The sequence below is a fragment of the Parasteatoda tepidariorum genome, chromosome 4 (genome assembly GCF_982258835.1).
Source record: "Parasteatoda tepidariorum strain Cologne lab strain chromosome 4, Ptep-v5.0, whole genome shotgun sequence".
NCBI classification, from domain to species: Eukaryota; Metazoa; Arthropoda; class Arachnida; order Araneae; family Theridiidae; genus Parasteatoda; species Parasteatoda tepidariorum.
The window spans coordinates 77692696-77719286 of NC_141758.1; the positions used below are offsets into that span (position 1 = coordinate 77692696).

General features: G+C 32.3%; 1 protein-coding gene across 2 annotated transcripts in view; it reads right to left on the minus strand.

Annotated features, from left to right (window-relative positions):
- The window catches only part of LOC107443669 (uncharacterized), a 243519-nt gene that overhangs the window by 48432 nt on the left and 168496 nt on the right, over positions 1–26591 (minus strand). For both annotated transcript variants that reach the window (XM_071182455.2, XM_043050220.3), the window contains one exon: positions 8855–9243. In XM_071182455.2, the coding sequence (XP_071038556.2) occupies positions 8855–9243 (389 nt within the window). The remainder of the gene's footprint in view (positions 1–8854; positions 9244–26591) is intronic.

Consider the following 26591-nt stretch of genomic DNA (forward strand, 5'->3'; position numbering starts at 1 on the left):
TTATTCTTACTTTTTTATAACGAGATATGACTTTATTGTTAAAGAATCAGGAAAGAAATTTCTCCGAAAGTTACTGAAGAAGTTACAGAACTCTAAAGAAAATGTATAAAAAGAAATTAACAGCTCTGAAGAAATGTCAATGACTTAACTACAAAGGTTTAGGTGTTTTCGTTGTTAGACCTCAATTGCTAGCAGAACTAAATCAATTATATCAGTAATATAATTATTTATTTTAAGCATGCAATTATGTTATATTTAAAGCACAAGATAAATAAAACTGTACGCAATAAAAATTTTATTAAACTAATTTTTATAAATTTCTTAAAACTAGTATCTTTCTCAAGTCAACCCACTTCATCAACCCAAAACGAAGGTAAACATACTTTCTAAGCTAGAAAACGGAAGTAATTTATATGAGTGAATTTTGCTGAGTTTATGATTAAAATTTCTTTCTCTTTCAATAACTCAATAAAACTTAACTGTGGAATATAGAATCTCATTCTCAAAAATATAGTTTTCATTTTAGATGAATCAGTAATTTTGCGAGTTCTTTGGAGGTACATAAAAATTTTCAGGAGTCTGAAAAATATTCGGTCAGTTAAAAAATAAGTCCTGCAAATTAAAATGGGAAGGAAAGGCTTTAATGAGAAGAACATTTAGAAAATCTTGCTCTAATAGATATTAATAAAATTAGTTAATTTATTACTTGTCATTAACTCAATCAATTTCGAACGTTTTTGAGCCTACGCTTATCCGAAATATTGAACAGAGACGCAAAAAATCGATGAAACTGTTTAAAATCATTAAATGAATTGAAACGATGAGTCCGAAAACCATTCATCTCCACTTTTTATTAAAATTGAGATTCATGCATTTTTAAGTTTCGCTAACGTTGATACACAGGAAAGAAAAAATTCATGTCCTCCTACTTGATAAAGTATATTTTGCGCAGGAAAATCTCAATTTAGTTCGAAAACATATATCCTGGAGGTGACTTGGTCTCAGAATAAGCTTAGAATTACATTTCTAGATATCTGCCGTTGTTGCTTCTGAAATTGTTTGCTTAACCTAACAATTACTTAGTTAGTTTAGGCTTGTTATTTTGTTGATGCTTTTTATCACACGATGAAAGATTAAGAGAGTAGTTCTTTAGATGGTATATGAAAGAAAATGAAGATGGATAAAAGTAGTATAAACTATAGTAAGTAGAAAAACTATAAAGAAGGAAACTACCAATAACAAAATGTTCGATTTCAAAAGCTAGTGGCTGGATCATTATAAGAAAAATGTGCTATAAAAATGCTCCTATGGAAAAGCAAGAAAAGAGAAAACAAAATTTTTAGGTGCCACATTTTGGCAATTTTACTTATAAAAGCACTACACCTGGCGAAGTTGAAGTATCTTCTTTCTTTGATTTTTTAAGCAAATTAATATTCACTGTGAAAAGAAAATATCTTATAAGTGGCACAATTAACTGTTAAGAATGTATATTTCAAAAAGTAGCCAGGAATTATAATAAAATTGCAAACATAAAAAAAGCTTTGATTTTTTACTTTTAAAATTCTTTTATAAAAATACAAAATTTATTTTTAACATGTTAAAGCAAAAAAAAAAAAATAAAAATAATAATAACAAGCATTGTTGATAGCCACTGTAAATTGCTTAATATCCATCAAAACTAAGTAACCAGTCTGTATAATGCGATTACTTAAACAAAACACAATCCAGACTTTCACAAAATGCTATCCCAGTACTTAAACTTGTGTAAAGAAACATCTTATCTTCAGGATGCGCAATGGCAAAAAATATGTGATATTTAATTCTCTCCTCACATATTGATAAAAAGAAAGTTATTAGTTAATTTCAGGAATTCTCCCAATGGTAAGAAAGCTGACAAGTCATAAGCATACATCTCAAGACTACTCTAATAGAAAAGGTACGTTTTAGTGTCTAATTTAGTAACTTAAAATATCATATGTACTAATTAATTCGCATATTTAAGATAAGGCTTTCAAACTCATAAACTAGAGTACTCATACAAAAAATATCCGATCATTTGATCATGAGTTGTTCACTCTCTTTTTGAGTACTGTTCAAATGTAATAGCTCAAATACATTTAAAATTCTTTTTCAAAAATACAAAATTCATCTTTAACATGTTAAATTAAAAAGCAAAATAAACAACTAGCATGGATGAAGGCTATTGTTAAATATTGCATGTCCAGCTAAACTAAGTTACCAGTGTGGATTAAATCGATTACTTAAACACACACAATCCAGCTTTTCACAAAACGCAATCTCAGCACTTCAATTTGCACAAAAGAAACACCTAATCCTTACAGTGCGCAGTAGCAAACAAAAGATGAAGGTATTTAATTCTCTCCTCACATATTGATGAAAAGAAAGTTATTAGTTAATTTCAGGAATGGTAAGAAAGTTGAGAAATCATAAGCCTGAGGGTAAGAAAGTAATGCGTCTCGAGACGACGCTAATATCGTCCTCGATGACGAAACAAATCACATAATCTCTTACTTACACTCAAAAGGATTAGAGAAACTACTTCATTGGTATTTTTTTGTTCCAGAAGATTCGAAATTAATGGAATCAATGTATCGGAAAAGCTGCGATGTAATTTGATGTTTGTTTTGGGCGAGACTCAGTCGTGTGGTTTGCGATTGTTAAGCGGATTATTTTTCCATCGAACCTAAGTACGTAAAAAGTGATCCAATACGATACTTAAATCTCTTGAAAAGTTAATAAACTTTTTTAATCATTGAGTAGGGAAGGATTAGATTCGATATTACGGTCGTACGGGTGAATATTTTATAACAGAATTTAAATCAGCGTTCAAATTAAATTATTTCTAATTAGTAGAGCGTTATGAATTTGGAAATATATTTAGCAAAATTCATTTATCAATCCATTATCAAGATCAGTGATTACCAACTGGCGGCCCGCGGGTCGCATTCAGTCCTCGAAGCCTTTTTTGTGGCCCGCGAACTAAAATATTATTTTGCCATTTTTTGCGGGCAATTTTCGTAAAAAATCCATATGGGTTTAAAATACTTTTCTTTCGTTTAAAAAACCTAATTTCTTCGTTTCTGTGAAATTTAACATACCAGCGGTGCAAAAAAATTTATTTCTCAGGTTTTGCATCCAAGAAAATATTTATTCAAATCCGAAATTAATCCCGTATGTTGCTTAAAAATTTATTTTTTGTTTTAATGTGTAATTCAAGACTTTTGTTTTGTGCAACTTGATAAAAATCTGACAGTAACATTTAATGTTCCTTCAAATATAAAAGAGTCCTATATAAAATTTTGATAAAGCAGCAGCCCGCCATTTGACTGGTGTCTTAATTGTGGACCCCGGCCTCATGTAAGTTGGAAACCCCTGATTTAGATTATATTTTTACTACCTCTAATAATAGCAAAAGCGAATATTTGAGAGTATTTTACGGTAAGCGAAAAATCCCGAAAAATTTAAATTTGAAACAATTTTTATTTTATTTGTTTTATTTATTTTCTTTAATCAAAAACCTAAAAATTAAATTAAAAAAATGTGTAAATAAAATTAATTAGAAGTAAAATAAAATAAAATAAAAATTAAAAATATTGTTGACTTTAATTGCGCCCGGCTAACCGAAAAGTAGGGGAGAGTGGGGTCAATTGTAACATTTTTTACTTAACTATTTTTAACTAACAAAAAATCCAATATATTATTAGTATTAATTGACAGACGAGTAAAGTAGACTATCCTCTACTAGAAAAAAAATAGATACCTAATTTTAAATATTATTATATTAGTTATTAACAATTTTTGACAGTCGTGCAGTTGTTACAATTGTCCCCACTTACGGGGTCAATTGTAACAGTTCATAAATTCAACTAAAACATAGCCAATTATACATATTATCATAGTTGTGATATATTTTTTTATTGATCAAAATAGTAGTGATATTTTAGGAGTAAAAATAATAATGAGCAGAGACCTAAAGGGTTAAGCTTTTAACTTTAAGGGGTTAAAAATTTTAATTTATGCTGTGAAAGGTGACAAATAAATAATGCACATGCAACATAATATAAATGATATAGGAAACTATTGGTGGTTCTTAAAGAGTTAAGTAATAGTTTGCAAACATAGGATTATTTATTTTCAGCTGTTACAATCGTCCCTTTACTTATTGTTACAATTGTCCCCAAGACACCATTTCAGCTTCATTTGTTAAAAACAATGCTAGTTAATTAGCAAAACTAATCTTTTTTTTATTGAAATGTTAATTAAGGTGTCCACTTACATATTCGGTTACTAATTTTTATTTGTTTAAACAAAATTACTTTGTTGCAATATAATATTCTAATACCAAAAAAAGTACTTGCGTGGCGTGAAAATATCTTTTGTGATCTAACTCTTTCAAAAGTACATAAAAATGATTGCCATCAGGGGTGTACATGTAGATTTATTAAATACACCTTGTGCGCCACCTAGGAACCAAATCTACAACCCGACACTCGAAATTTTTGCTCTGTTACAATCGTACCCTGTTACAATTGACTCCACTCTCCCCTACTCATTTGAGTTTCGATACGTTTCCGATGTAAGGTCGTAACACATCCACAAGTATGGATCCGTAATTTTAAGCCGAAAAGGAATAAAACATTGTTAACCTGGTGGCTTTCTTTCGATAGGCTTGTTAAAATATTAGGAGATCAATTGATAAAAGTTCAAATTGAAGCTTAATGATGGATAATCAAACTAAAAAAGGATTATTTTTCACGTAACATCATACAGCAAAAGCTTATAAAACTGAATTAGAAAACACTTCAATTCGAACAAAATTTATATCTACGATTCATTGGAAGTACAGTGCTCAAAATAAAAATAACAGACCACCCTGAATTACTTTTGGTCTAATGATCAGATCTTCAAGTTCTTGGACTCAATCTAAATGGTTCAAGAGGATGACCTCAAATATGTTAATTACCTAGTGCAGACGCAGGGTGCGTAGCCAAATATTTCAACAAAATATAAGCACCTTTTAAGTACTTTTCAAGCACTGAAAAATATTTTTAAGCACCATGTGATGCACTATGTAATTAAGCGCTATGTAACAAAATGCAAAACAATTTTCAAAGATTTTATATGATCACGATAAAAGAATTAGTTCTTGACAAAGAACTCTTTTCTTGATTATATTAACTGCCATACAAAGATCGAGAGATTTTTCAGTTCGATTTCAGAGGGTGGAAAATGAAGTCTGAAATTGAGAATATCTTGCAAAATGCAACAAAGTTGCGCATGAGAGAGCAAGAATTTCACCAAACTCAGCTCAGTAGACGCACATGTAGACGCAGCTCAGTAGACGCGTATTTCATCAAACAAGAAGTACAATGATTGGTGCTTCCATACGCTACTGACCGACGGTAAGCCTAACTACATTGCGTTTGAATGAATTGTGAAAAACGTTGAATAGAACAATGTGAAAACCACGCTTTTGCATAATAGCGAAAATTGACATTGTAAAGAAAAAAAAACCTCATTTCCGAAAAAGGAAAGTCAATCATTTTTAAAAACACACATTAAAAAAGCACCTCTAAGGGCTTTTAAAAAACGAAAATAGAAAATAAGTACCTTAAAGTACTTTTTAAAAACGCTTCTCACCATGAGGGGATATTTGAAATTACTAAATCGTGCACAATAACTGAATTAAGATTACTTCTCTGTATAAAATTACCTCTTTTTCGACGATTCGAATTTTTTACCCCAAAAATATAGAAGGTAGCTGCAATCTCGGAAATATGGTCCCAATTTATCACCCTTAATACATTTATTTTACATGGCAAAATATAAAATTTGAGTGAAATCAGTCGAATAGTTCATGAGAAATCGAATTTCAAAAATACTTTTTTTCAAATTTGAGTTATCAGGAACTATTCGGCAAATTTCATTCAAAATTTGTATTTTGCCATGTAAAATTATATTTGTTAAAATGACGTAAAAAATTATACACCGTACTATTTGAAATTTTTTGACTGTTATTAAATAAGCTAATAAATATTTACTAAAAGATGTTTTTTGAATGGAGTTATATTTAGATTAATGCATTTTATAGTTATGTGCAAAAAATCTTCAATTCGCGAAAATAGCTCTCGAGATATTGTGAAATATGCAAAAATACATTTAATATTAAGGTGTCCAAACTTTGCACCGCTATTGGAACCATATTTCCCAGATTGCAACTGCCCTCTATATTTTGGGAGTCAGAAATTCGAATATGTCGAAAAAAATTTTTATTCAGAAAAATTTGTTTTTGTGTCTGATTTTACAACATTAAATATTGTGTGCGCTGATTAATTAGCATATTTGAGGTCACCCCCTTAAATCGTCAAGAGTTCTGGAACGTGAAGATTCGATCATTCGATCCAAGGTAATTCAATATGGTCCATTTTTTGTGCGTCTGTGTGTGTGCATTGACATATCAACAATCATGTGACTTTTTATAAAATGACCTTTTAAAGACATGTTATAAAATTATCTAAATGTGAAGAGAAATCAAACCGTAAGTGTACCATTTTATACTTTTTCTGTTTCTTTACTTTAATAATGCAAAAAAATTATTTATGCTAATTGCTTCTTTAATGTAACAACATATACTTCATTACAACAAACTATATTGTCGACTTAAAATTAATTAAATGTATACCAACACTTATTATTGAGATACGTGATAATTAAGGGCTTTATAGAACAGTTCGGATAGTTGCGCTTTGACAAGGAATAATTAACTTATTTACACTATCATCGATTAATTATAAGTTAGGTCTGTTATTCATGATTAAACGTTGATTGATGTAGGCATTATATGCAATAACGTGCTTAAACTTGTTCCACAGAAACTAAATTAACAAAGTTAATAATTAATATATAGAGTACTATCATAGCTGCAGTCTCAACTTTTGCTATTTTCCCTAAACATTAGTAAAGACAATCAAACTAAATGTATGTTATAAACCATATTAGCCATATGTTATAAACCATAGTGTAATAATAAAATTATTACACTATGCATTTTATATAGTATTTTGATAGTTGGAAAAGTGACGTATACAATTTGATGTCAAGAAAAAGTTAATACATGATATTTTGTGATATGGTTTTTTAAACGTGTATTATAAGTTTTCTAGAAAAGTAAAACAAAACTTTACGTGAACATTGCAATAGTTTTCAATTTTTACATGAACATTCCAATATTTAGGTAACGTTAATATGCAACTGGCTTGAAATATTTCGGCGATAATATTTAGGAAGCGCAATTTTGAAACAGATGATTGTACAATGAGTCAAAATGGTAAATTTGAGGGGAAAACATGAAACACGTGGCTATTGTCTCGTTTTTCTTACTTATACTTTATGCAGTAAATTGAACATCATGACAACAACAAAATTTCTAACATAACAGGAACAAAAAAACGGATATTTCGTCGACTTAATCACGATTATCGACTCAAATAAATGTTATTTCCAGTAACCTAAAATGCTGATAATTAAGTTTCATGATAGATTTCTCAGTGCAGTATCTGTTATAAATACCCATTCAATGTTACTATCATCTACAATAACAAATACAGAAAACCGAGGCAATTTTGGTGTCAAAACTCATGAACGGTCAAAAGGTAATATTTATACAAAAAAAATGATACTTCATCGACTCTATTACGACTATCGACTCAAGTAAATGATATTTCCAGTAACATAAAATGCTAGTAACAAAATTTCATTATGAATTTCTTAGTGTTCACTCAACATCATAATCATCTTTGATAGCAGATACAGAAAAATAAGACAATTTTGACAAAATTTACTAACGCTCAAAAGGTCATATTTATAAAATAAGATACTTCATCAACTCTATTATGACTATCCACTCAAATAAAAGTTATACCTCGTTACACAAAATACGGATAACAGAGTTTCATGATGGATTTCAATGTCATAATTATCTATGATAACAGATACAGAAAACTGAGGTAATTTCGGTACAAGAATTTATCCACTCTCAAAGAGTCATATTTTATTTTATTTTATATCCGTCGTTGAACAGCCGACCCAATTTTATGGGTTTACGACTACTAATGTTCAACTCAGCAGCCTTGTAATTTTGAAACCAATCCAGAAGACAAAGGAACTCCTGGATCGAGTACTGGGAGAAATTTGCCTTCCTGGAGGATTTTTTGATAGGGCTAAACCGCATTGGTGCTACATGGAGAGGATGACCACGAGAACTTCCCACGGTAAGCCTGACGGCAAAGGGACTCTAAGCCATGATCCGTCTACCACTGAAGATATTTCAGGTCAGCACTGTGGTCCATGCAAACCGGATACGTAATTCGTATCGACTGGGATTCGAACCCGGTTCGCCTCATTGGAAGGCGAACGCTCTATTCCTTGAGCCATCGCGGCTCTTTGTGTACCATTATTTAGAAAAATACACTAAATGTCATAATCATCTTTGATAGCAGATACAGAAAACTAAGACAATTTGGTGCAAAAATTTACTAACGCTCAAAAGGTCATATTTATAAAATAAGATACTTCATCGACTCTAGTATGATTATCCACTCAAATAAATGTTACTTATCATAACGCAAAATACGAATAATAGAGTTTCGTGATGAATTTCTCAGTGTATCATTACTTTTAAAAACCCATTCAATGTCATAACTATCTACGATAACAGATACAGAAAACCGAGGCAATTTTGGTACAAAAATTTATCCACTCTCAAAGAGTCATATTTATAAAAACATGACAAAGTTGCGCCGGTCCATAGAAATGCTTAATAAAGTGTCCTTACCTTGCAAAAAAGGACGCAGCAGCTGAAGGCTGTGTAATTCCAAATGCTGCGTTCCCACAAGGGGTGCTGTATGACGTCTCTTGCAACAAAGAATGCTGCGAGCATCCTCCGAAGGAGAGCGAATGAGGGAAATTCTTGGAAGATGCCAGAATCAAAGCTCTGTCGTGGGCACTCAGTGCAAAGTACGGGTCACTGTGCTCACTGTAACCGCTGGATGGCGACGTCAGAGGTGGCACGCGTGGTGGCACATGGCGACTTATATTTGGTGCAGCTGCAGAAGTTGTGGACGAACTTGTGCTTGGCACTCTCGCGTGGCTAGAGTGGGGATGGTATGAGGCACTGTGAGGTTCGGCTGGAGCTGCTGGATTGGCCAGTGGAAGAGGCAAAATCTATGAATAAGAGAGTTTTACATAATATTAGAGATAGGTTATTTAAAATATCATGTAGCACCTATTGTAAGCAATTAAGTTTTTTTGAACAATTAATAAGGTTTTAATATGATTGTACAAATTAAATGTATTAAATATTAAATGAACTAGTGTGATGACTGTTTCAGGGGCGGTTAATTAGCTTTTTTTTCAATTAGAGTAATGAGCTGAACTTCTGATGGAAATTTTCTTTAGCATCAGAAGTTCATGAGAATGCATTCATGAGAAGTTCATAAGATGTTCAAAGAGGTTAATGAGAGGCCAGAGTCACAGGCCTAGCAAATAATAATAAAATAATGATGGATTTATCAAAATAAAAAGTAGATAATTAAAGGCACAGCTTCCTTTTTTGGAGCCTGTGTGAAACAGGATCTCGTAAAAATTCTTATGCACAAAACACTTAGTGTATGCAAAGGTGAAGAACTAATGATCGGATTTGAACTAATGATCAGATATTCACATTTTAGGACTCAAAATTTATGATTCAAAGGGAGGACCATAAATGTACGAATTTATTAGTGCAAGTGACACTTTAGGTTAAGGAATCAGGAACCAAAATGTACTTTCTCTGAAAAAAAAACTTTTTTTGCGGATTCAAATTTTTGTCTCCCAAAATACGGTGGGAGACGATCTAGAAAATATGTTCCTAATAGTCCAAGAAAAGGGGATAAAGTTTGGACTCTTTATGTAAATTTCACTTTTTGCGTATTTCGCCCCATCTCGAGAACGAATCCCCAATATTTTGGAGGTCAGAAATCTGAATCCATCTAAAAAAAAAGATATGTTTATTCAGAGAAAGTAAGTTTTTGTGTTTGATTACTTAACTTCTACACTAATTAGTAAGCATGTTCGAGGTCACCCCTTGAACCATTAAGAGTGAGTTCGAGAAAGTGAAGATGCGATCATTAGATAAAAAAAATCAATAAATGCAAATAATTCCATTTTTTTTGCTTTGTTCATAATACTAACGTAACATACAAGATTCTAAGAATTTCTTTGTCAGTCTCATTTGGAATCCTAATACCATATAGTATAATGGGCATTTTTAATATCCTAAGTGCCTTCCTTGAGTTCGCGTACAGGAAATTGTGCCCACTTCCGAAAATTCTTCCCTATGATTCTTTTCCTTGTTTTTTTTTTTAAATTTCCGAGCTTATATGAGATATTTCGAGTCATTCTGTTTAATAATAAGATCAAATGCAAAAGAAAACAGTTATGGTGTAAGATTTAATGTTTTAAAACTAGATATATTATAGATATTTTGATATAGCGATACACATATATCGAATTAATTGTGCATATAGCAGCACATCAATGGGAATAGTGTATATAAAGGTAGAATTAATTTGCAAGATATTTTGTGGTACAATATTTTGTCAAATTACCTTTCATATTGTGAAACATATGGATTATATGCACCTACTGTGCTGTAGAAAAAAGTTCCATCCTAACTCAAAGATGGTGCAAAATTCAGCGCAGTTTATATCTAAAGTAAAATGAACTTGTTGTTGAATGAATTGTAACTTGCGGATCATATTTTTCGATTATAATCAATTGAACATAACTCTTTTGTTCGTTTAGAATATTATAAATTATCAGATAATCAGATTATTGACTCTCTGGTATCGGAAATGGAACTGAAATTTTGTTACAGTAGTTACATTAAAGTCTGATAGAGGTTTGTAGCCAAGCTAATTTCAAATCTCTCCTGGAATTTAATATTGGAGTCAAAGAGACAAACAAAAGCGTAGAGATTTATTTTTGTTTAAAAATTTATTGCTGATGGAGTGCACAAAATATCGGTATGCCCACCAACTTAACTTCGTGATAATTTTCCTTTGGCTATACTTTTCGAAAAAAAATTAACTGTAATAAACACAAGAAATTAATTCCAATTTCTATCGGCATTCAACTCTAATATACCTACACCAATCTCTATACTATTGTGGCGTAACTACCACTACGAAAAATAAACACCAATTCACTGGTATATAAGACATGCTAACTTGCTTCAATCAAGAGGTACCTTTTAATAGATGAAGGCTGCCATCGTCGATAACTCCGCCCCCACACTATGTATGGAATACTAATTTGGGAAACTTGGTGTATTTATAATTACAATTGGATTAATGTAAATCTGTAATTTGAAAATTTAATTCGACGATTTGTTCACTGTTACACTCAAACATGCAAAAATGAAAGCTTTCAACATTTTGATCGATTGATGAAAATACTTGGTTGAAGTTCCAGTTTGGATTAGATTTAGCATTGATTTTTTTCTGAATTCAAAAAGAACCCAGCTTTACTTGATTCCAAAAAAAAAAGGCCTGTTCGAAAAATATCCAAACTTCCCCCCAAAAAGCCAGAAGAAACAAAACTAACTCGATAAACCGCTAGCACTGCAGAAAAAAAAAATGTCCAAACTTTGTTCTACATCATCTCCCCTCATAAAGCTAGAAAAAAATTGCAAGTCTGTCCGAATAAAGGAAGTAAAAAGTAAAAGACCAAAGGGAACCTACTGCTAAAGAAAATAGAGGGCTTATAACAATAACCCACCATCGAAATGAGAAAAGTGGGGGTGGGCGGCCTGTCCACCCCTGCTACTCTGGATCTGGAGTGGATTTGTTCCGGGAAATGTCGAGTCAGCCAAAAGGAAGAGGAAGTATTTGCAAGAAGTAGATATCCATCATTCTGATCTTTCATAGATGGATAAGGGAGTTTCCTTTTTATTATATCTCTCTAAAATCCCCATCCGTCATGATAGGCGCGTGATTTAGGGATTTTTCGGACTCGTCTGGGAAGTCGTAAGATCCCTTTTTTTTCCCTTTCCGTAGTTGGATAGAGAAAATGTGATTGATATAGAGTAACGCATATGTATGTTTGCTACAGATGATTGCAAGGCTTGGAACATTCCAAATCTGTACGTAGACTGTTTCATATTGTTAAGGGATTACGGTGTTGTATGGGAGAAATTGAAGAACAGATTTCTCGCTGCCTGCCATTCGCAAACATAATTTCAAGAAAATGTTCGAGAATAAAATAAAACTCAAAACAAGTTTACTCGAAGGAAGTCCTACAATAAAATATTCCAGTGCTATATTGTTCCATTATTGTTCGTAGTTTGAAAAAAAGTATTTGCTATAATTGACAAAATAAAATACTAAGAAAGTTCACAATACATCGTGATGAATATTTTATACTATTTCTCATCACTTCCATCCTAAGATTTTGGAATATACAGGATGTTTCCCTCACGAGGTCTTATTAAATATTGAGAATTATATTTCCTTGGCATTAATTCAAGAGGGGGAATGATTGTTCATTACTCTTCTATACTTCTTATTAGAGTGCAGGTGAATTTGAAACACGGTGTCTTTCAACAGCTTATAATACTTAAGCAGAAGTCATGCTTTAGTGACAGAATCATTTACCTTTCACTAAGCTAATTATTTTCAATGTCTGCATTAAGCTTAGCTAAGCGAAGGCTATTATTATGAAACCAAAATATTTTTGCAATTTCTCATTAGTTTTATCCTAAATTTCAGAGGAAAAAAAATACAGGATGTCTCACTCACGATATCTTATTAGATATTGAAAATTATACTTCTTTGACTCTAATTCAAGAGGGCGACCATTTGTTCATTACTCTGCTTTACGAATTTGTTCATTACTCTGCTTAGGCGAATTTGAAACATGATGTCTTTTAACAGCGTATTTTAAACTAGGATTATGTTTCGGCTTAATGTCAGAATCATTAACAATTTTCTGAACTAAGTTTTTTTATGTCTGCGTTAAGCTTAGTGAAACAAAGGCTATTATTATGAAACAAAAATATTTTTGCATTTTCGCACAACTTTTCTCCTAAATTTCAGAGAAACAAAAATAACAGGATGTCTTATTAGATATTATAGAATCACTCACGATATCTTTTTAGATATTGAGAATTATATTTCTTTGACACTAATTCAAGAGGGTGACTGATTGTTCATTGCTCTGCTTTACTTAAGAGTTCGGAAAAATTAGAAACACGATGTCTTTTAACATCGTATTTTAAATGTATCAGCGTTTCAGAATCATTTACTTTTTACTGAGCTAAGTATTTTGAATGTATGAGCTAAGCCTTGTGAAACAAAGGCTATTTTTACGAAACAAAAATATTTTTCTGCTATTACTTATAACTTCCTACCTAAATTTTGGAATATTCAGGATGTCTTGGTCACGAGGTCTTATTAAAACTAAACTAACTCAGTGGCGCGACAGCCCATTAAGAGGGCCAAGGCCGACTGTGCCCATCTCAGTTTTCTTGACCTTGGGCTCTGGGGTGCAGGAGCATATGTTCCGGTCAGGTGGTCAGCCGAACGCGGAACCCCCAGTGTTAGTTCCCAAGCATGCTTGGTACTCATTTTATCGACCCACTGAAGGGATGAAAGGCTGAGTCGGCCTTGCCCGGCCTAAGGATCGAACCAAGGACCTGTGGCACGGCAGCGCGAAGCGCTACCGCTCAGCCACCGGGTGTCACGTCTTATTAGATACTGAAAATTATACTTATTTTACACTAATTCAGGAGGGTGAATGATTGTTCATTACTCTGCTATACTTCTTATTGGAGTTCAGGCTAATTTGTATTAACATAAAACCTAAATTTGTATTAAAAAGAGCGAAAGAAGACTTTGGGTTTAATAAGTTATAATCCACGTGTTAAATAAATAGCACTGATGGGATTCGAAAAGATAAAGTTAAGCGGTTATAAAGTTTTTGCATACAAAAAATAAAATTTTATATTTGCACTTTTTTACGCAATTTATATTTATTTGTTGACAAGTGAGGTTATTGTTTCAGATGAATGTTTTTACTCTAAATCGAATAGAACCAAACACGAATCAAAACGGCTTTAATTTTAAAAATTGAAATTTTTTTACTGCATAAAAAGTACTATTTTTGAATTGTACTCATGTTTCGAGAAATCCCTTAATACCTCAAAAGTTGTGTTTTTATTGATTTGAATTTTATCGCATTTAATTCAGCATGAAACGAACATCAAAAATGATCATCATTTGTTTTGGTAGATTCTGTGAAAGTGATTGACTCTTCTCAAAGTGAAAATTGTACATAAATAAATTTCAATTATAATATTTCGATTCAAAGAAACACTGACAACTTTTGAACTATTTATTCTATTGATTCTTGTATACATGTACCCATTTAAAATGCTACGATTTTTAGAAATATTTCAATTTTGGAAATTTTGAATTAATGTTTATTTTAATATAATAAAAAGAATGAAAACCAATAAAAATGAGTAAATATCATGACATTTACAACTTGCATTTTTTTCGTTCTTGAATTAAATATAAGATTAATCAGAAACTTATTTTTATCTCATATTTTAATAAAGTACATACCTATCTAATATTTTCAAAATCCAGAAACAAAATAATATATTTTCATCAACTTCGAGATTAAAAATTGCTGTTGACAAAAGCTTATTTAAGAAACTCAAAAGAGATTAAATTTTCGTCGAGAATTATTTGCGTTCGAAAAATTAAACACGCATAAGAATGAGAGACATTTTAGATAACTAATTAAGCTGAAAAAAACAAGTTAAATGAACAGGTAAGAAAGTATTAAAAAATTATTTAAAAAAAGGAAGAAGAATTATGATATTGTTTATCGCCTTTGTTAAGGATTTTTTTAACCCGTTTACAAATCCTTTTTCACAAATCATTATTTTTGATTTTTTTTCTTTATTAAAGAGTGCATTTTTTGTTTAAAAAAAGGAAGGAAGATAATTCTTTTTTTACGTTATTGATTATGAGTTCATTTAAAATGTTACATTTAATTAATTCTTAACCTTCACGTACTAACTTTAATGAGACTGCAAATTTTGATTTTGAAGTTAAGTAAGAAAAGTTTTTGTTTTAAATGTCAAATATATATTTTTTTTCTTGTATCGAATTAAAAAAATAACTGCTTCTTTATGCTCACATATTTTTAATGTAATACAATTATTTAATTTTAAAAATTGCTTCATTTAAGCAATTTTTTTATAACTTATTTGCAATTATCATTTGAAATAAGTTATAAAAAGGTTGCTTAAAATAGTTAGTTAAAAGAACAGAGAAGTGAAACTAGTGAATATTTGATCAAAAATTGATGTTACTCTTGTACTAGTAGGTAAACTATTAAATTTCATCTTATAGGACAAATTCAATTTTCAACCAGATTTTTAATTAATTTAACAACTTATATCTGTTTTATTTATTGGCATTATTACTATTATTCTATCATTAACTAGTAATGTAGATTAATTAACTATTATAATGTAGTCTACTTAATATTTTAAAGTAGTTTTAAGCATACTGGGACTTTATTTAAATCAAAGGAAATTAAATAATAAAAAAGGCAAAAATGTAGAAGAACTTATAGAGTGTTCCATAATGACTACCCTTAGCATATATTTTTTGAAGAATGAAGTAGAAAATGTATATATTCGGGAATGCAAATTAATAAATAAGGTAAAAGCAAAGAAAAAAATATTTCAATTTAACGAATCACTGCTGAAGAAGAGGGAACTGAAAATATTGAATGCTGTTTGATTGCTGGAGAAAACAGAAAAGGAGGTAAAAGATGGTTACTAGAAAAGCCTATAAATTCCAGAATAGGATTAAGTTTGTTATTTCATCTTCCTCAGTAATGATTCGGAAGATTTAGGGAGAATTTTTGTTCGGTCTTGTTTAAATATTTGACGACACACTTTTTCATTCTAAAAATATATATTAAGAGCCGTGATTACGAAACACCTTGTAAATTTTCTGTGTCTTACGAATGAAGAAAATTACACGTATTGTACGTTTGAAAAGGCTCATTTTAGCAATTCGTAATTCCTATTCAACTTGCTTTTAGAAAATATTATCAAATGAGTATTTGCTATCAAATTAAGAAATGCCAAATAAAAATTATACTTTTTAAAAAAGAAGTTACATGGTAGTGCTCCTCTTTAAGAAAAATTTACTTATTATGATAAAATTTAAAAGAAAAACTGAGAATCTTTATGCATAAGCTAATAAGCAACTGGTTCAAAAGCTGCTTATAAAATAAAACACTATTTTTTTACTTAAGTTTGCTCTGTCCATAAAATATTTATATGAATTGGTCTATTAACGTTAAAATTTAATTGAAATTGGATTCCAATTTATCTAGAACAGAGGATATTGATCTATTTTTAAACAGGATGCACCCAAAAACATTTCAAAAATTCTAAACCGCGCTTAATGAGCCTATTAATTTCTTTTTACTTTATTTTTTCCTTCTCAAAAGCTATTTTCGTCCATATTATTCCATTTTCCATCCTGTTATTTTCTCTTCAAAACCCGAAACCCATTAAATAAGCCACAACGGCAGAGTTAGGTATATGCCTTCTTTCCAAGGGTTTTATACATCGAGTAGTTTTTATAACCATGCCATTACGATTTAAGCCAGTGAGTAGGGAAAAAGAAAGCTTCGTCTGCCAACTTTCCCCTCTTTTTCCCCAACAAAAAAGCATAAGCCCATACGAAGAAAAGAAATATAACATTGCTGCATCTTTCTTTTCCTCGATATGCGAACATATTGCTTTTTACGTATCGGGGAAGGGATGTTATTTTTATGGAGATGGCCACAAGGTACAACATTCCTCGAGGAATGCCCCGGGTACAGTGTACGATATTGGATGAACAGAGAGAAGAAAAAAAAAGGAAAACATCCCGCTGAGCTAACACAGAGCAGTAGAGAAAACTTCGAAGCCATAGAAAAATATAAATAAAAACCTCTGTAGAGAGATGATCTCTTTTTAGGATTCTGTGCTGAGCCATTTTGAGGTAAAAGGGATTATAAAAAAAAAATTATTCTGAATGAATGCGTTGAGCAATGTTCAGGTAAAATGGCGCCAAACGGCTCAGTATCAATAACTTTCAGCAAACTGCAGTGAAGTGAAGAAGACAGTTTTAAACATAATAAAGCTCGTATAAAAATATTTTTTCAATGAAAAACTGACTTACACATCATTGGCTGTTATTTTAAATCCGTATAGTGAATCAAAAAGGTTATGTATTTTATATGTATAGTGAATACGAAAGGTTATATTAGTATACGCGAGATGAAGTTATAGCAGCTTTTATCTCTGTATAGTAAAAGGAGGTATTATGAGCTTTTATATGCGTATTGAACTTTAGAAGTTATATTAGTGTATATATATATATATATATATATATATATATAATATATATATATATATATATATATATATATATATATAATATATATATATATATATATATATATATATATATATAATATATATATATATATATATATTTCTAAAGCTTAGAGAATTTTAAGTTTCATAACATGACACATGTACGTGGTATACGCTTAGGGTTAGGAAATGTGGATTCCTGAACTTAATGTTTGAATAAAAGCGTTTATGCTAGCTTATAACACTTAAGCTTTAAGAGACTTATTATGGATTTAAATTATGAATTCTAAATAGCTCAATATCCGATCAGGGTGAATACTCCATTTTTCAAAGAAAAAAGCATAAAAACGCTGTTGTTGTTGTTGTTTTTAATGCCACTCGCCAATGCCAGTAAACCTTCTTGGTGAAACCAGACGAATTTAAGGCAGAGGGTGCGCTTCTTGCATTGCGGCGGCGCCATCTATGGCCAAAAATACGACTTCAACCACACTAGCGTCACTGACTGTTTATAGAGCGTGCCCATTCATGCACCCTTAATTCATTCATTCACAGATCCTAATTTTGACCTAAACCAGAGAACGATCAATTTCCAATTCAATACCCAAGGCTTATGATTTCTTATGGAAACATGGAGGACTTGGCGACCAGTCATATATAACGTGCACCAGTCACCATTTACTACAAGGGGAGTCTTCGGCCTGAAGGGGATCGAACTCACGACCTCTTAAAAATGGGACCAACGCACTACCAACCAAGCTGTCCCAGACTCATTAATATTAATACATTCGATCATTAGTTTTCATTTAGTTTTCAAAAAGAACTGTGATCAAATATTCAGCTGGATGTAAACAAGTTAGTTGAATTATAAATGATCCCTTATTGCTAAATACATTTTTCAACACTAAAACTAAACTCAGTGGGTTCGAAAGAGTAGAAGAGATTTTAAAATTTTTAAGATTTCAAATCATTACGTTTCCAAATTATGCTGTACTGAAAACTCGCAACACAAAACTCAACTCGTAACATTTGTTCTATGAGTTGTTTTCTAAGAACTTAATAAGGGTTTGTTTATAAGAAATAACTTGAATTTTTTAATTTAACTACCTTTTTTCGTAAAAATCTCTTTGAAAAAAAAGCAAAACAGCCTGCTAATAAGATTCAATAAATTTAGTATCATATAAACTAATACCGTATATGCCGGCGTATAAGCCGAATTATCTAGACCCCAATATTTTACGAAAAACAGGGGTCGACCTATGCTCCAGTAATAACGTTGGACATTCGTTGATCTTGAAATATCGATGCATTGTAAACAATGAGAGGAATATAATATTTCTGTATCGATTTTCCTATACAAACTGCAGCAGGAATGTGCTATCTCGTGATCAAAAATAGTGTGTCGACTTATACATCAAAATATACGATAACTTTTAATCAACTAATATTTAGTTAGAAATTTCCGTAGAAAATTGTCAATGAAAGAAAGAACTCGGATGAAGTCTCTCTTAACTTCCTTTTTTTAATTTAAAGATTTCTTTATTCCCCTAACGGACGAATATATTTTTAGATACACCCATTTAAAACTCCCAATTATTGTTACTCTAAGTCAAGTTATAAAGTAATTCCTATTACCAAAATTGTACCCTCTACCGCGTAGACTATTCTCTCTAATAAAGGACTCACAGAAAAAAAAAAGCTACCAACTTGAAGTATTTTATTTAGTATTATATGAACCCAATTAATAGTATGTGACATATTGAGCAACATACAAATTCAAATAGTCCCGCAGTGGACTGGTCGTTAAGACACGGTCCCCCCCCCCAGATCACCGAAGTCAAGCATCACTGGCTGCGGTCAGTGTACTGGTGGGTGACCACTTGGATCAGTCTGCTTAGGGGCCGAGGGTCAGTGGTATTGGTCCTCGTTTAAATGTTCTATCGAAAAGTGCTCGACTTCACGCGCAAGTCGTCGGGCTACTAAAGCAGGGGAGCCATCCACTCGGCAGAGGATCAAAATTGTGATGGAATGTCTTCGGATCATCCTCAGGGATGTTTCCCAGACCGTCGCCAATAGCCCATTGTGCAGCTCTAGTGTGACGTAAATGAACTACAACAACAACAACAAACTCAAATAATAATAAATAATCTAGCAACAGTTACAATATAGTACGAAAGCGTCAGTTGAATTAAGAACTCGAATGAAATCCTTCATCACTACTTTTTTAATTTAGCTACTTCTTTACTACATATTAACACAGAAATATATCATTATATAAAGCCCATCTAACAGTCATAAGTATTTTTCTTCTAACTCAGATTTCAAAGTTAATCCCCAGTATTCAATTAGTACTCTATATCGAGTTTATTCGGAGTTGAAGAGAGCTTTTTAAAGAAAACCAGAATCGGTTACCAATCTGAGGTTGTTTTTTTTAGCATTATAGAAACCCAATTAATAGTATGTCACGTATTAGGCAACCTGTGAACTCAAATAATAATATATACAACAGTTAATAATTTCACAACAGTTACAGATAATGTTAGAAAATATCAGTTGAAGTAAGAACTCGAATGAAATCCCTCACTAGTACTTTTTTAATTTAACTACTTCTTTACTACCCCTTACACACAAATATATCGTTAGATAAAACCCATCTAAAACTCCCAACAATTGTTCCTCTAACTCACATTCCAAAGTTCTTCCAACAATCCTCCCCAATACCCAACTAGTACCTTAAACCGTGTCCATTCCCTAAGTTAAAGGGCTCTTCGGAGAAAACAAAATAGCCTACCAACCAGAGCCATTTTACCTCGTATCGGAAAATGGCTCCGAGAATTCGAACAATATCGTGCGACAATTGCTCCTCCATCCTTTTACACGTGTCCTCAGGGAACGGAAAAGAGACTGAGGATATTGAAAGTCGCGGATCCTCTTGAAATTTCATTACTCCCAGCGTCAACATTTACCAGTTTGTCGTTTAATCTCAAAAGACCCGAGACGTTCCCCTTTTGCCCGAAATACCTGGGATTGTTTAAAGTAAGCCGCCTTTTAAAAGGCCTAGAAATGCTCCATGAGTATCAGATACCTGCCTTTGTGTCCTTTTCGTACGGTTTGAAGTTTTATTTTGCGTTCTGTGAGATTGAATGGAAGTAGAAGCCTTTGTTGGTTAAGGAAAGTGGAAATGTAAATAGTTTTGGTATATTTCTAATGAATAGATTTCATTTTCTATGAGAATAGTACTTACATTGGGAGTGCTTGTATTACTGAAATCATTACTGCATTATAAAATATAATCCAAACATTTACTTGATGCAACGTATTAAAATGGAATTTTATGAATTCGTATGGGCATTGATATTTTTATCAAGTTTGCGGTTCATGGGTATTTAATTTTTATTGACAAGTTCGTTAAGAAAAACTAGGAAGTAAGAGGTAAAATTCCCAGATTTAAATATAAGGAAAGAAATCTTCTATGTTCGAGAGCAGATATATCCCAAACATGTTTAACCTAAGAGAGACACTGACTTATCCTCAGGTCACAAGACCTAAACCATAGCAGGGCGTAATTAACCTATTGCCAGTTCTGCACATAAAAATCGTATTTTAACCTTAACCAAAACCGGGTTTTTCATGATATTAGATAGAGAAACAGTGTTTTGGGTGAAACACATTCTCCTAATTTTTCCCATTTGCTAAAGCTCCAGTGGGTTAAGGGTTAAGAAATATCTTTCTACCAGCTCTAGAACTGTTCAGTTTTTCACGGTTTATAAACATTTTACGAGGCATTTTACTTCATTTTTCCATGGTAAGATTTTTCGATTATTTTAGCTCATTTACCAACGCCAGCTCATCATACTAGCACAAAGTTGTTTTAAAATAAGGGCAAATTTTCTTTAAGAAAATAGCAAGTGAAATTTGTATGGTACGTAAATAAAACACTTGATGTTATCAGACAAATTTTGTATCATGTATGCCAGTTATTACGTTTATTCTTATTTTTATTTTGAAAGATAAATTCACATTTTAAAGCTTCAAATATTATTGAAATTAACTGCTGCTGGTACGTAACATTTCCGGCTTGCTACCGCTGGCTGGATTGGAAATACTGGTGTGGGCTGGTATTGGCCTACAAGTCGTAATTGAAAGAGTCTCGTCGTAGAATATGCAAGTTAAGGTAATTTAAAAAATGTAATTTCAATTTTAAAATGTATGGACAAGGTCCTAAATATTCAAATGTAATCGGAATAAATTGCAACAGACCAGAAGTCTAGCATGCCAGGGTTGTCCAGTTGGTGATGTTGAAGGACTGATATTGGCCTGTTGGTCTTAGCATAAAGATCCCTGCTCTAAAACACATTAAGCAAATTTAAAATATAATTTAGGCATAAAAATAGGAGAAGAAGGCTTTATTTAAAAAAGTAATCAGTATAGTTTCATGTGCTGAAGTGAAGAACTACTACTTTACCCCAAAAAATAAAGTGCATTGAAAATAATAATTTGTTTATCTAGTAAATTTTAAACAAACAAGGATTTAAACTCGAATTAGAAAGAGAAAATACAATTATTATGTATGTAAAGCTTCATTTTTTAAAATGAAACTTAAGTATGCTTTGAATTTATTCATGCTTTAAGTCAAGATGTGTATCTTTTAAAAGTTGTAATTGAGCCTGATAGCAAGCTCAAGGATTCAGAAAGATATATTTCATGGGATACCTATCTCACTAGTGTGGGTCACGTCCGTATCATTTACATATCGTTCATAGTAGTAAGCAGATTCATTTTTTTTCTGAATTTCTAAATTGCAAAAAGAAAAAAAAATATTTTATTTGCAAATGACAGTCTTCTTTATGAACTCAATCTGAACTAGACTCCGAAAATAAGGTTGTTAACACGAAAAATATTTGTATCAGAGGTTTTTGAAGAGGGAATAACAGCATATTTGTTACACAGAATAGAAAACCACGACGCTATTCAATGGTTCAGAACTCTTCTACAGTCGGGTTTTTTGTCTAACCTATGAATCATCCACTAATGCGAACTTTCATGTCACATGACAGCTAACTTCTATTTTGTTTCTCAGTCGCTGCGTTGAAACATTGCTTCATATACCGAATGTCTGTCTTTCAACATTCAATTATATAATTCTTTAGCTGTATGATAAATATGTATTATAGCTGCTTTATGCAATGTACACTGGTGTGCAAAACTTAAGCAACAAATGCTTTTTTTGTCATAACTCTACAAGAAATCATCCGATTGACATGAAATTTGAATATGATGTACATTATTTTGTACTTATACGATGGTAAAAGAATAATGGCACAGAAATGAGTATAAAGCTTAAAGTAGGGTATGGAACAAAAAAAGGCTTTATTTGACACATAGTGGCGCTACACATGATAGCCTGAAGAAGCGTAAGCACAACTGGCGAATGTTTCTTATTATGGGACATGCCCTCCCCTTACTGTAATTGTTGCTTGGCATCGTCTCTCCATGCTAAGCACCAGATTATCCAAGAGTTCGTGGGGTAAACGTCTCCATTCCTCCTTCAACGCATCTTTCAGCTGATGGGTGCTACCAGGAGGATACTGTCGTGTCGCAAGACGTCTCCCTAATGCATCCCACACATGCTCTATGGGATTTAGATCTGGAGAGTAAGCTGGCCAATCCATTCGTGTGATATCTTCACTTTCCAGTAGTTCTTGAACATTCGTAGTACGGTGTGGCCGGGCAATGCATCAATAAAAATGAAGTCTGGTCCAATGGCCCTTCGGAACAGACGCATATGGGGTAGGATTACCTCATTGCAGTAGCGGTCTCCAGTTACAGAACCTCGGTCGAAGATGTGAAGCTCAGTCCGCCCGTTCAACATAATGCCACCCCAGACGACAACTCCAGAACCACCGTAACGATCTCTTTCCGTGATGTTATTGGGATGAAATCGAGCTCCAACCTCTCTCCAGATCAACTGACGTTGAGAATCACTTGTAGCACTAAAACGACTCTCATCTGTGAAGAGGACGCGACTCCATTGATGAGGTGTCCAGGTTTCGTGTTCTCTGCACCCCTCTAAACGGTGCCGCCGATGGCTAACTTTTAAAGGTATGCAGCGTTCAGGAAGTCTAGCAACTAAGCCACTTTTGTGGAGGCGTCTGGCCACAGTAAATCTTGATACTTGTCGTCATGTGGCTGTGCACAGTTGCTGAGATATGGCGCTCGCTGACTGAAAACTGTTCCTTTTTTTGCCCGGAGGACAATGTAACGGTCTCTCTTGGTGTTTTTTTCCTTGGACGGCCGCCAACAACCTTCCGAACAGCTGTACTAGTAGTTTTAAAGGCATTCCAAGCAGAGGAAACAACATTTTTGTTGATCCCGAACTCTTCGGCGACACTGGTCACACTACGCCCCTCCTCAAGCTTCCCAATCATTCTTCCTCGAGTAAAGTCGTCTAAATGATTTCTTGAAGATATGTTTCACAAAACAAATCACTTGCAGCGAATGTCTTTAACTACGGTGTGCTTCATCCTTTTATCACAGCTTTGACTTGCGCTCGCCGACCCACTTGGTTTACGTACACTTACATCACCTACGACGTTTTATTTCTAAAATTTGCATACAAATAATCTTTCTACTGAATTACGTTCATATTATACTGCAATTGCATGGCTATCTTATACTTTGTTGGGGAGCTGTGGTCGAAAAACCACTTGTTGCTTAAGTTTTGCACACCAGTGTAATTGTATAGCAAATAAGGAAAATCATGAGAAAAATAAATGTACTATGACAAATGACTTAAAAAGAAAATAACAGTATTTGTGTTACACAGAAAAGAAAGTAACAAAAATATTCAATGGATATGAACTTAGTCAGCAACAATCGAACTCCATTTCTAAACTATAATTGCAAGGATCAGAATAAACTATGATTGCAATGGTCAGTTATAGAATCAATCGCGTAATTCGAAGTTGGTTCACCTAAGTCAGATAGGAAAACCCTATCCTCTAAATCGCATATAATTTTCTTTATGCGGTGCTTCGAATATACTAATGGTTGTGAGCACAGCACAACCTACTAGAAATCAAAACAAGTTAAACGTTAATTTACTGTTAAAATCCGTATACTTAAGGAGAAAAATTTACAAGCACACTTGTATATTTGTGGTCATGGTTACTGTAAGAGTATACATTTTTTATCACGGTCAAAGACTAAAACACTTTTTGCCGATCACTGACCGTAATTTAACGGTGAAATTTTTTCATTTCGTACTATATTTATCATAATTCATTTCAAAAATATAATTTCAATAGCAAATTTCATTTAATAAATATAAATCCTTGACTTTTTTTAAAATTTTGATTAAAATTTTAATCGACTTCCGTTTGTTAAAGCGCCCCCTATACGAGCCTTGAACAAATTTCCTTTGAAGTGTGCTATGAGTCATCCCTGTATGCGTAAGTGAAGAGCGCAAAATAAAATGAGTGTTTTATAAATTACAGTCCACGACTGTCTATTTATAAGAGTGAAGTGTGATTTCATACCGAACGGGCCGAAACACCGGTAATGAAGTATCTTTTAGCCATTTATAAAAAAGATCTGTTCTACAATTTTTATTTACTTATGTTACCTTTTAATTTCAGTACTATATAAATTTACTTATTTTCTACCTAATTTTACACACTAAAAAAAAAATTCTCTATCATATCATTGCATAAGTTACAGGTACTTTGGGGGCATCATTCGTAGAATCCACTTTACCGTTAAATCAATTTTTACCATGAAAATTTATGCCATAATTTTTACTGTAGTAATCTTATTTAATTAGAGTGATTCAGTGACTTTATGGTAATTGTTACTGCAAAAATTATGGTATATCCGAATTTTTGATTACATAACATGTTCCGGGAAAAATGTTTTTTGGGCTAAAAAGTACCAGCAGCCTTAGTGCCGGTACTTTTTACCGTAAAATTCATTTATCAAATCTGAAAACTGCAAAAATAAAACTGAAGCAGTTACATTACCTAAACTTTTATCTAACATTGTAAATAAAAATGTTTAAAGATAGAGTTCAATATTTACTTTGAGATTTAGTTTTATGCTTCAAAAAAGATTTGATATTTATATTTCAGAAAAAAAAGACTACATAGATGCTTTTCAAGTTTTATATTTTCGCTTTTTTCTTTAAGACCCTTTTAACTTCCACACCGGTTATAAAAACTATGAGACAGTATCAAACTTTATCCTTGAATAATATTTTACCGATGTGAAAGAAAAGGAGGCAAAATCCAAATCATTGACGATAACGGAATGAAAAAAAAAAAGAAGCTGCGAATATTTGAGGAAGGAGAAACCGGAAAAACTCCATTGTTCCAAAGTCTAAACTTAATCTCCGCCTAAAATCCCCAAGGATTCTCTTATGAAGCCAGAAATCCATATCACCGGGGAGATATGAAAAATGATGGATCCTCAACTTTTTGTCTTTCTGTAGTCTCTAGCAAAATATATAGTATATGGGGATAGAAAGCAATTCCCCTACTATATTTGTTTTCCTTTATTTCACTCAACGAAGTAAAAGTCATCCCAGCATTTCAAGGATTAAATGTTTTTTTTTTAAAAAAAACATTGTTCCTTAGGTATAGATAGTTTGGATTAAAGGAAGATAACACGTTTATTTGTTAATATTTAAGCATATTGGTCAGATTGTAGCTGGTTTAGTCCAAGCAACTGCTATTTTTTGTTTACTCTGATACATTGTAAAAGAATTTTGAATCAAATTTTGGTATAAAGGACTAACACTTTGGGGGCATCATCAGTAAAATTCACTTTACCGCAAAATCCAATTTTACCTCGAAATATTATACAGTAAATTTTACAGTAATATTGATTTAATTAAAGTGATACAGAGGTTTTACGGTAATTATTACTGCAAGAATCACAGTATATCAGATTTTTGGTTCCGCAACATATTCCAGTAAAAATGGATTTCACGGTATTTATAAATATATTTCTAGAGTTCTATGTGAAAACGATTAAATTACGGTCTGCAGTACCGGAATTTTGGGTGCATCATCCGTAAAACCTA